Source organism: Cebus imitator, unplaced genomic scaffold, assembly GCF_001604975.1.
Source record: "Cebus imitator isolate Cc_AM_T3 unplaced genomic scaffold, Cebus_imitator-1.0 Scaffold200, whole genome shotgun sequence".
Classification (NCBI taxonomy): Eukaryota; Metazoa; Chordata; class Mammalia; order Primates; family Cebidae; genus Cebus; species Cebus imitator.
In genome coordinates, this window is record NW_016107515.1 from 2,756,631 (window position 1) to 2,769,005 (window position 12,375).

The 12,375-nt window shown below is 49.6% G+C and overlaps 1 protein-coding gene across 2 annotated transcripts in view; it reads right to left on the reverse strand.

Moving 5' to 3' along the window:
- The window catches only part of KCNIP1 (potassium voltage-gated channel interacting protein 1), a 390,129-nt gene extending 384,073 nt beyond the window's left edge, over nucleotides 1–6,056 (reverse strand). Inside the window, exon 1 of one of the 2 annotated variants that reach the window (XM_037745428.1) lies at nucleotides 5,581–6,056. In XM_037745428.1, coding sequence (XP_037601356.1) covers nucleotides 5,581–5,668 — 88 coding nt within the window. In that variant the 5' untranslated portion in view covers nucleotides 5,669–6,056. The remainder of the gene's footprint in view (nucleotides 1–5,580) is intronic. The other variant, XM_017547702.2, reaches the window with a different exon arrangement.
- Between the last annotated feature and the right edge of the window lie 6,319 nt (nucleotides 6,057–12,375).

The window sequence follows — 12,375 nt, forward strand, 5'->3', positions numbered from 1 at the left end:
CCAGCAGGGCCTGGTTTCTAATCCCAGCTCTGCCACTCTCCAAGAGCGCCACCATGCTTAGCTAAACCTCAGTTTCCTTATCTGCTGAAATGGTGATTGCAATCCCTACCTCCGGGATCAAGACTAGAATGAGGAAGGAAGGTGCCTGGGGCACAAAATGTAAGAGGGAGCTGTGCAAGAGCAGAGCTGGCATTTCCCGACGTGCTGCTAGTCCTCACCTGTCTCATCTGTCCATTAAAAAACAGTCTTGTGCCATTGGTATTATTATTCTCTCCAATTAAAAGTGGGGCGTCTTGGCTGGGGGTGGTGTTCAAATCACACAACAACCTCACACAGCTGGTGGTGGGAGGCAGAGTGGTTCTCTAGCCCGGCCTCCCTGAAGGCAGAGTCCATGGCCAGGCCCAAGGTCAGTCTCTTGAGGATCTTGGACAACAGTGGGAGGAGGCCAGAGGAACAGTGTGTCTCTGACAGGGCAGCTGAGGTTTTGTCTCAAAAGGCGGGACAGGAGGGGAGAGTTACAGCTCCAGGGCCTTGTCCTTGAGCTAGATCTCATCTTCCCCCACCCTTTCCCCACCCCCGCAGCCTCACGGGTGGCTGGGAGGACACCAGAAGCTCTCCTGGATTGGATTCCTCCCTTCTGCTCACTTTGGCTCTGTCATCTGCGCCTGGGGTAACATTTGTTCCCAGTGTGCAGAAGGAGATGAGTTGAAACCTCCCCAGCCTGAATGGAGCCTGCACAACTTCTGGCTACTTCCAGCAGTCCCCAGGAAGTCTGTGAGGGGAGTGGGGAACTGACTGTGCAGAAAGAGGAAGAGGCAGGTTCCCCAGACCCCCTGTTTCACCAAGCCAGGAGCTGGACTTCTCCTAGGTTAAACAGCAGGTGAGGGTGTGGCTCTGGGAGTCACGCTTTCAACTCCTAATAAGGAATCACGTGAGGGAGATGGCTCTGGGCAGGCCCTTAGGAAAACAGAGGCGAAGCAATGGTCTAAAGTCATCCAGTGGCTGGACGTGGTGCCTCAGGCCTGTAATTCCAGCACTTTGAGAGGCCGAGGCAGAAGGGTCTCTTGAGTCAGGAATTTAAGATCAACCTGGGCAACATAGTAAGACCCTGTCTCTACAAACTATCAAAAATTAGCTGGTTGTGGTGGCGCACACCTGTAGTTTCAGCTATTTGGGAGGCTGAGGTGGGAGGATTGCTTGAGCCCAGGACGTTGAGGCTGCGGTGAGCTGTGATTGCATCACTGCACTCAGCCTGGGGAACAGGGTGAGACCCTGCTTCTAATTAAATAAAAAAATGAAGTCATGCAGTAACTGACAGGGCCATAGGCTTTCATAAAGTGATAGTGAAATGCTGCCCTCAGGGTCTGTGCCTGGTGCTGAGAAAACTGGTAATGAATAAGACGGAGTCCCAGCCTGGAGGGGCTCCCAACCACGAGAGTACCAGCTAATGACAGTAGTCGAATCCATCAGTACCACTGAGCACCTAATAGGCAGGGAGCTACACAATCCCATTCAATCCTACAAGCAGGGTATTGTAATTCCATTTTATAGATGAAGAAACGGAATGCGAGGGAGGTGAAGGACCCAGCCAGAGGCTTCCAAGCCAGTGTGCAGGGTCCAGGGATGTCCCCGTCTGGCAGCCAATTGTGCTTCTCATTGCCTTAGTGGTTTGTGATGTTCTTTAAATTTGGGAGAAATCCAGTCAATAAATAAAAATAGAACGGGAGGGATGGGAGTGGGGAATGCCAGAAGCCCGCCCACCCAGCCTTTCCTTCAGGGAACAATTAATGCCCTTTCCTAGACACTGAGCAAGCTCAGACAGAGTTTGAATGTTTTATGTGGCTGGAGGCTCGCGAAGACTGGAGGCTGGAGGCTGCACACTCAGCTTGCTGCCGCTGAACGGAGTTCAGAGAGCATTTGCTGAGCACCTGTGGGACAGGTGTTGCATAGTGCTTCTTAGAAGGCTCCTGTGCCAGCTGTCGTCTCAGGCTGATGGCTGGTGTCTGTGCCATGCAGTGCTGTTTCATTCATTTAACACAGCGAAGCACATACTCCATCTTGGGCACCATACTAGTAGCTCCGGCTACAGTGGTGAGCAAAAAAAAATGTATGTGATCTTGCCCTCATGGAGCTGAAGTCTAGTGGGGAAGAGAGCCTTTAGCAAACATGTTCCTAAAGGGAAGGCAGATCACAAATTATGATCAGGGGTAGGAAGGAAAGTTCAAGGTTGATGAGATAGGTGAGCAGGTGGGCATGAGCAGTTTATCTCTGCAACAAGCTCCAGTGAGAAATTGGCTAGCTGGCATCTTAGACCAATGGCAAGAAGGATTGCTGGCATGGCAGGAGGTGGGTAAGGATTAGGAACAGGCAGGACAGGGAGGGTGACCCTGGACGCTTCTTGTTCCCCAGGTATTTGCAAGGCTGGTAAGAAACAGTAAATTGCCCTAGGACCCGCAGGTACCTGGTCCAACACACTCTTTGCACTCCTCAGTTCTGCAAGGGACAAAGAAAAATCCCTCTCCTGAGTGTTGCAAATCTAGAACTCAGTGCAATGAATAATGAATAAGCAAAATCGAATTAAAGCCAGAAATCATTAAGCAATCATAACGTAGCCATGTAGGGTCAAATCTAAATCCACCAAGGGGAGGTGTACACATTAGAAAGCTGTTTTCTGGACTATCTGAAGGCCTTTCTCAGCTACCCTTCTCGCAGCCTGGCCCTGCTCCCGTGTTCCTCACTATTTAACAAATATTTAGCAAACACCTGGATTGGGTAGAATGCTAGTCATCCAGCACGTGCCTGGAGCAGAGCCGGGGCTGTGTAAACATTTGATTCTCTCTGCAGAGCAGAAGCAAAGAACACAGATACAGTTAAGACACGATCCTGCCCCGGTGCCTGCCATGGACTGCCTCTCTGAGCCCTGGCTGCAGGAAGGGCTCTAATGAGAGGCAGGTCAGAGGAAGGCCAGGCAGCCACTTGGTCCCCACGGAGTCCCTTCTATGTCACATGGATCTTAGTTTCTGAGGTTCTGAACAGAGAGAGGGAGCCATCCTGACCCGCCAGCTGGTTTCTCTGCAGAGGCCAACGCTCTGAAGCTGCTTCCTCTGCCAGCTTCGGCTTCCTCCCAGCTTCTCAGCCCTGCCTCTCCTCATCTTAGCTTAGATGTCACTTTTTGGAGATGCCCCTTTGCCCACCCCAGACATCTCTTCTCTATGCTTGTTATCCTCCATGATCCCGCCATCTCAGCACTCAGCGTGATATCCAGGGATTATCTGCGTGTGAGGTTTGGGTCTCCACCAGACTGCAGGTGGGGACAAGCCCTCTTGATGGAGGGCTTGTATCTTATTTATTCACATCTGTTGTCTCACAATAAGCACAATGGCACAGGGTAGGTGCTCAATAAATAAACGCTGAGCAAATGAACATAGGCAAATATGCAGAAGAAAATATCTTCCTGCTCATTTATTCAAGTGGCCATCTACCCTCGCTCTGTTTCTGTCCCTGTCTCTGTCTCCCTCTCACATGCACACGTGCACACACAGTTCTTTGCACGTGCTCTCTCCTTTGCCAGCTCGCTTTCTCACAGTCACCCATCTTGCTGCATATTGGCCTTCCGTGATCTCATTCCCTTTTTGGTGCTGCTTGGGGAGAACAGACTCACCTGCAGGAGTGAGTGAGGAGCAACTGAGGAGCTCTGACCCTGGTCCTGCCAGGAATGGGCCGGGGTCTCCCTCTGCAGACCCACGCTCATCTCAGCCCCAACCCACCCTCACATCTGGTCACGGCAACACCGTCCACAAAGGGATTCCATGGTCAGGCAGCCCTGGGTCTTTGCACCAGTGCTAGGAGGCAGACAGGCAGGAGGTAATAGACCCATTTTATGGATGAAGAAACAGGTTCAGAGAGGCTGTGACTTGCCCAGAAAGCAGAACCAGAGTTGAGACCTAGGTTTCCTCAGGTCAAAGCTCTTTCTGCCGCACTTGTGGGAAACCCCCATGATCCCCCCAACTCCACACTCAGTGTGACATCCAGGGAGCATCCGTTTGTGGGGTCTGGGTCCCCACTTGACTGCAGGTGAGGACAAGCCCTCCGTCAGAGGCTGGGATGGGATGCTGCCCCACACCCATCACCCTCTCAGGACCTGCTATCTGTGATGTGGGAAGAAAGCCTTCCATTTGTCTCTGAGGATTGAATGGAGAAACTTTGTGAAATCTCCTAACCCTTTTGCTTTCTCCTTCTCCAGGAGGTAGAGCCACTGAGAACGACCATAGCTACAACCCTTAACCTCCTGTTCACCCTACTTCTGGCCTCCAGTAATTCTGCCAGGCAGCCTGGTCCTCCACATCGGGGGTCTCAGTCCATCTGGGTATCTTGGAGGAGCAGTGCCTCATTTCAGAAGGATGGTAGAAAAATAACAGGAAGGTCAGAACATCCCAAGGAAGGTGATAAACAGAATCCCATCACTCCCACCACCCACACACACCACACAACGTGCACTGGGCCAGCCCCGCTGGGCAGCGAGCACCGGAGCTGTGTCACGAGATCACACTGCACACAGCCCTTCTCTGCTCTCATTGTTATTTTCCAAAATCCCATCAAAGGTTTGTGGGCTCCTTCCCTGAATATTCTGCCTGCTGCTTCCAGTGCCTCTCCCCCCAGCCCCCAAAAGACTCTTCCTGAAAGATGGCATGAATATTTAAAGACGTTTTTTTAGCCGGTGGAACCACATCACGCTGCTCGTCTCCCTTGACATCATCTCCAGAAAGTTAGCCAGATCCCTCTGAGGGCCTCACCTTCACTGGTGCCGAGTGTAAAATGGGGTTTAAGACACAGGGCCGGGCCCCGAGGAGTTAGCCTTCCTTCTGCCTCCCGGCTGTGGGCCCATCTGGGGCTGCAGCCCTAATTCTGGCCCCTAGCCACACTTTCTGGTCTGCCCAGAAGTTACTCCTGCAAACCACCTGCCACCCCAGTTCTTGGAGAAGCAGAAAAGACAGGCGTGGACATAGGCATGAGATGTGCAGGGACAGGGATCCAAGAAAGCAGAAGGATGAATGAAGCCCCAGAAGCACGAGACCCTGGAACCCTTTGAGAGGAAGTTCTTGGCCCATGATGTGCAGAGCTGATCCGGATTCTGAATCCACCAGTGCGAAGCAGGTTCCAGCCCATTGCCGCCTCTCTGCTCTGCAGAATTACTCACAGCCCACTGCATCAAATCTCCCTTTTATCAACAAAATACAACCCTCCATGGATAACTTCTTGAAACTCCAGTCACGCTAAGCCACTTCCCATGCTCTGGGAAGGGTTCTGTCCCTCTGCCCGCCCATAACCAATCAGCCACACACCACCAACTCCATTTCCAAAGTTCCAGGCAATTACAGCCAGCTGAGTTCCCTGGCAGGGTGCCCACCTACTTAGAGCCAGGACCCAGGTTGTCAGCAACCTCGAATCCCAGCCACCCATTTCCCCAGCCTTTTCCAAGACCTGAGTGCACCAGAATGGCCACACTCACCATACCGAGCCAATGCAACCAGCCAGGCCATAATCAAGACAGAAAGCAAGGGTCAAGGCCAGTTTCCATACCTTTGCTGAGGGTCCCAGTGATGAGCTTAAAGATGGTCTGGGCAAATTTCACGAACCCGAGCTTGCATCTTTTGGAGCAGCCGCTCATGGTGGCGGAGGGGAGCCAGGCTCTGCTGTTAGCACCCAGAAGGGGCAGCACCCACCTAGTGCACCCCAGGAGCTTAGAGCGTGCCTCGGTGAACCCTGAGTGACGGATGCACCCCCGAAGCCAGGCTCTGGGAACAGCACAGCTGCCTCTGCAGCGAGTCTGGCTTCTGCATCCAGAGAGCCTGCAGGGCAAACTCTCCCTCCCTCTCTCCACCCACTCCTGCTGTCCACTTAAGTCCTCACCACAGGAGAACCTCAGGATGCCAGGGCCAGGACAGCGCTGCCGGGGCACAAGGTACTCCAAGGGAACCGAGGAGGAGAGTGAAGCTGAGCAGAGCAGGGAGGGAGGAGCTGGAGCTCTCCCAGGCTTTGCTGACTGTCTTTCTTACATGGCAGCGGTAATGTAGCAATTAATACTCGAGTCAGAAGGGAGGGGACTGCTACGCAGAAAACACTCAGCCCCACAGCCGCCCACACTCGTTCTCCCACTCTTTCCTTCCTGGTTAATCTGATGGATCAATTCTCTGTGCCTTGATCAGGATCCGGGAGAACTCCCCGCAGAGCAGGAAGCCGCTGCCGGCACTCAGCAGAAAGTTTGTAGACAGCCTCAGAGTGTCCTGGTTTGTATCCCGGAGAAGCTGGGCTGAGTAGGGAGCCTCTGGGGAGCTGGCCTGTGAACCTTGGACAGACAGACGGAGCCTGCGCAGCCTGTCCAGTAAGTGCTGCACCAACAGCAGGTGGTGTCCTCCTTCCTCACTCCAAAAGGACAATACCCCTGACCACCTCCTGCTCCAGGCATCACAGACTCAAAGCCAGACGACTGAATTCCAGCCTCCACCCCTGCAGAGCAGGCTCGAGTCTGTGTTCTCTCGCTGAGATGGGTGCAGTTAGAGCTTTTCTTGATTGAGATAGTATTCCTTAGAACTGTCATAAAGAAATGACTGAGATTCATATAACTAGAATACAATGTAATACTCTTAACAGTGAAACTGCAAGGCATCAGGCACATGTGAAGTCCAGCTACTGCTCCATAAAAAACCTGGCTACCATTCAGTGCCAAAGGCTGTGTGAATTGGAAGGCACTTTGGTTGGGGGGGGCAACTCATCCCACCCTCTTCACCAGATGTGAACCTCCCCCAGAACAACCCTGCTTTGCTTTCTTCGGAAAGTCCTTGTGGGCCCTGGCTATGGGCACATCTGTGAATGCACTGTGGCTACCTGTGAACAGAAGATATGAAATGCCTTCATCTGAATGAGGCTGTGCCCGAGAAAGTCTCTTCCTCTGCCTCAGCTGTCTGCCTATGATCTGCTTCTGTGAAATGTTCAAGAGGAATCAGTTGCTTAAGAGACAGATGGAGACGGCTAGTGACAAAATGTCAGATAAACCAGAACTCATGTACCAAGTCTGATTTGTACTCCATATTCTGGGAATCAATGTGGAAGTGAATCTTGAAGAAAGAAACTTCTGCTCTTGGAGTGGTCATCAACGAATTTCAGCTCTGAAAAGATGCCTGGGAGAAGGTCTGCAAGCTCAGAGCCTTCTCTAAGCCCCAAAGCCCCCAAGCCTTGCCAGCATAGTAGGAGTCAGAGCATGCATAACAGAAGTAGCTCTAGCAGGAAATACCCCACTGTGCTGGATGTCTTAGGGCTTAAAATTGCCATTATTCACTGTCTTAAGAGTTTGAAGATCTCAGTTAAAAGGCACAAGGTGTCTGGGAATCTTCACAGTTCTTGGTCTTTGGTTCATTTGTTCACTTGTCCAGTATTTATTGAGTTCCCAGTGTGTAGGAAAGAGCTGAGCACCCAGGTTACGGAAAGTGCTGAGCCAGACAAACTAGACCACAAGATCAGAGCCCTCATGGACTTACAGAGGAGGGGATTCACCATGAGATGCTCAGTCCTTGTTGAAAATCGATTTATCCAATCAACTTCTTTCAATTTGCGGAATCTTAGTGGGATGGAGGCATAAGGCAGGTAGTGGTTGAGAGGGTCGTGGAGCATGCCCTGGCAGGCAAGAAGCAGGCAAAGAGCAGACAACCTGGGCACCACAGAGAATGAGAAAGATCAGAGACAAAAAGTTTGGAAGGGAGGGTGCGGGACCCATCTGATCATTTTACCAATGATAATACTGTCTCTGAATAGGTGAGTTCCTTTTGCAGGATATAGGACTCTCAGCTATGCCCAGTTGCTCCACTCTTCCATCCCACCAGAGTAGGTAAGACTAAATATTGAGAAGCCAAAGGAAAAATGGCTGTAATGACAGTGATATTAGGTGACCAAGATCCCAGTCTTCAGCCTGCTGGAGGAATGGCTCCCACAAGACGGTCAGTAGCCCCTGCCCAGGAATGATAAGAGATTTCCAGGGTGGATCTGCATTTGGGCTCCAGCTCGGAAATCTGGAATCCCAGCATTGGACCACACAATGGAAAAGAAACAAAAGCACATGTTGTTTGAAGGATCTGGCAAATCCTATGAACATCTGATAATGCCTCCAAGGCAGACGTGTAATGGATAAGAGCACAGATCTTCGCACCAGGTATTTACTGAATCACGTGTTCATCCTACACATGCACATTGAAAGTATACTATTATCATGGACTCTGCTCCAGGTGTTGAGGATACAGTGGTGGATAGAACAGACAAAGTCCCTGGGCTTATTGACATTATATTCATGTGGTCCAGGGACAGAAACAGTCAACAAATGTGTCTCCGTACAAGAGATAGTGCTTTGAAGAAAAAGAAAACTGATCAAATGGATAGAGAGGAACAGGAGCTCTGATTTCAGATAGGGCCACGGGGGAAGGCTTCTATTAAAATGACATTTGAGCAGAGACCCCAAAGCAGCCATATCGCTCTGTGGGAGGAAGAATAATTAAGGCTGAAGGACTAGCAAGTACAAAGACCAAAGACAGCTCTGAGCCCAGTCCTAGGGTTGAGCTCAACTCAGCAGCTGTTGACAAACAGGTTAGCCTCACTGAGCCTCAGTTTTCTTCTTATGTAAAATGGGAATAATAATGCTTCTCTCATAGGGTCTGGGGAAGATTTAAATAAAATTAACGTGCTTAATATAGTGGCTGGCCTAGTACATGGCAGAGGTTATTACATCAATGGCAAAGGTTATTGCTGCTGCTCCTACCTCTCTGACTGTTAATGCTGATGTCATTCCTGCCCCATCCCCAGAACAACCCCGTACCATCTATGTGACTAGATAAGAAACATTCTCTATCAGTCAAGAGTCCTCAATGCTTGACATGTGCTCAGTCCCAAGCAAATGCTGTGGAGGGATCATTGCCCTCATATGAAACCATTATAAACACTGTTTATATCAAGGGAGAGGTACAGAATTCCAGAAGAGGAAGAGATTGAGATCATTGAAGCTATGGTGAGTGGAAAATAACTCACAGAGGTGGAAACCAGGCAAGCACAGAATAAAGGTGAAAATAAATAAAGGCTGTGCAGTTAAGGCTTTATAATTGTTGGAGTTTATGGAGCTAAATTTGATTTTTACCTTTCCTAGCTGTAAGCATTTTGGATTCCCCTCTGATCTCTGCAAGACATCATGTGTTTGAACTTGGATAAATAAGTCAGGCCCAGAGAGGGTCAGCAGTTCCAAAACACCACACAGCAAAATCCCTCCAATACACAGGCAAGGGATTCAGTGTTTCAAGAATATTCCAAGCAAAGGAAGGCAAGGTGTGCCAGTTTTCAGTTGATGATAGGTGATTGCATGAGAGAATCGCGTTCCGCTCAAGGAACGTCCTATTCTGCAAATAAGGAACAGGGAAGGAGGATTTACGTAGCACCAGAGAAATAAGACCATCAGCAGGCATGTGTTAGTCAGCCTCTGGGTCACAGATGTGCATTATCCAAAGGAGCTCAGGAAGTCAGAGTTTTCTTTCCACCTGAAACGTTTATGGGAATCTTCACACCCCAGTTCCAGGCGGAAGTAGGACAGGCAGATGGGGGCTCCAGCTGGTGTCTGGGCCTGGGAAAGTGCTCCGACTTCAAGTGCAAAGCAAAGAGAGGACAAACATGCCATCCTTCAAAAGGATGAAAGGCTGTCCTTGTCAATGATGATAATGATAGCATCAATCACCAAGGTTTTTCCCCATGCAAGCGACTGTTATAAGTACGTACATACATGAAATCTTTATTAGAGGTAGCTATTATATTATCTATTCTATAGGTGAGGAAACAGAGACCCAGAGAGGGAGAGTAACTTCCTGATGGTCACAAAGCCAAAGCTGAATTTAAATTCAAGACATTTTGAAATTTGACTCTAAAATTTACAGAAGCCTATTTGATACCTCACCAGGGTTCAAAATTAACGTGACTCACAGTGTTAGAGAGATATATTTTGCCTCGCTATTGGAAGAAATGAGTAGCTTTCCATTGTAATAGTACACTCTCCATCCCTGGAACCGTCATGGAGAGAGACTCAAGATATTTGTCCCAGAAAGAAAGAATTCCCTCTAAGGCCAGAGTTGTGGCGTGGGAGGGGACACAGGGAATGACGAGACAAGGGACCAGTCACTGTCCAGCCAGGAGAAAGAGACCATAGCAGCCAGTTTCACAGAGAGAATCTCACCCAAAGCCTTGTTAAGAGAGCACTGGAGGGCTGCAGAAGGCTGAAAGGAGCACCGAGGAATCCTAGAGGTAGGAACTGCAGGAAGCAGCTACCACTCCTAGAGCTGGGTGGGGGTGAGCGGAGGACAAAGGAAAGAGGCTGGGATTCCCCCGGACCTACAACTTCAGCAAAGGGACCCAGTGAGGCTGAGACCTGGATTTCTACAGAGGCAGTGCCCACTGGCTGGTGCTGATGTCTGTGAGATTGTGTGATGAGCTTCATTTTCGGAGTTAAAGAAAGGAAAACACTGCAAACGAACCAGCTGCTGCAGCTGGAACACATTGATGCTAGGGTCAAAAATTATTGCTGTGTAGATGCAGGCAGAGGTGAACTAGAGAAAGCCCTCTTCTTCCAGCCTGCACCTCCCTCTCCCTGTAGTGACAGAGCTTGTCACAGCGCTGCCTGCAAAGCAGAAATGAGCAGAGCAGAGAAGGGAGCCCTGAAACTTGAGTGTCAAGGGCTTAAAAACCGATGCCTTCTAGATGTTTTCCTTCCTAAAACCCTACAGTCCCTTTCTCCTCATGTGTTCATTCAGCAAATATTTACTCAACACCTACTATGTGCCAGCCATTAGGGATATGCCGGTAAATAAGACAAAATCCCTTGCCTCGTGGAAGTTGCATTTTACAGGCTGAACAGGGGAGGGGGTACTCAGACCACAAACAAATTCATAAGGTAGAGAATTTCAGGCAGTGGAAATACGGATGAAATGAAGAGTGCCCAGTCTGTGTTTTCTAATGAGGAGGATAGGGCTCCTCAGAGTTTGCTGGTCAGCTCATAGAACAACCACCAAGAGGAAAGGCACGGTTCCGTAGGGGTCATGATCATTGTCATAATCGTTATAGAAATATCACTGTGATGTGCTACTCTGTTGCCAGATGCTGTTCTGGGTGTTTTATTTGGATTAGCTCATCCTAGTCTTATAAGAAACTCATGAAGTAGGTATTAGTATTTATTGTACCCATTTTATAGATAAGGAAACAGAGGCTTAGGCAAGTTGTGTTATTTGCCCCTGTGGGAGGGAGATAGATCAGTGGGATTAGTGGCTGATTAGAGGAAAGCATGGGGGAAATAGAGGGAGGTGAAAGCCATTAGTAGTTCTGGAAACAGAAACAGGAAAGGTATAAAGAGAATCAGGTCTGGGGAGGGAGGTGGTTGCAGACTTTGTATGTCTTGGGAAGACAAACATCCAGCTGGTAGATGGAAATGAAGACGAGGAACTCAGGAGAGCAGGTAGGAGCTAGAATTCTCATAAATAAATGATTTTTGTTGCTGCTAAGGAAGAAAATAAATGTGGCATCCCGGCAGGCCAAATATATTAGCATTTAAATACAGGCTTACACAGGTGGGTAAAAAAGGCAATTTCCTAAGAATTAAATCAGATTTTATTTCTCCTCTAAGTCTCAGAAAAATCAGTTCTGCTTGAGTGTGGTCCTCAGAGAGGGATTCTACCTTGCTCTAGGGGCAGGCTAGCTCCACGCTCTCAGTGGGACTCCGTGTTTTCTTCCCATTATAATTACGAGAAAATGATACCTAAGAAGCCGAGGGCAATTCATCAGCACTGTTTGCTGGAGTTTCAAAGGCTCATTTGTGTTGAAAGCAGGGCACCTCATGTTGGGGCCTCGATGCACCCTGCACTCAGCTGTGTCAGCAAGTCTGCAGGGGCTGGCTAGATGAGGTGGAGAAACCTCGGTTTTGCCATGGAAGTGGGAAGAAAGGCCAATGTGCAGCTGCTGGTGCTGCCAGGGCAGAGGTGGGAAGAGGCCAAGTTGGTCCTTGAAGCAGCCCTTTCTCTTTCTGTCACCCCCAAATGCCCAGGGCCTTTATGCCACTTCATTGCTGCCCGCTGACATGTCCTCCCCAATTCTGTTTTCTCTGCTCATTGCACCCTGTGCTAAAAACTGGACTCAACCCTGGGGCTCTATGGGGGCTCCGTCACTGTGTGAGCATGGAAAGAGAAGAACTAGCTTAAACTGGATACCAGAGGCCACAAGTATGGGCACCGGCTGGTCCCAGAATGGGACCAAGAGAAAGCCCTACAAGACAGACTAATTTGTATCTTTCATCCACTTTCCACTCTG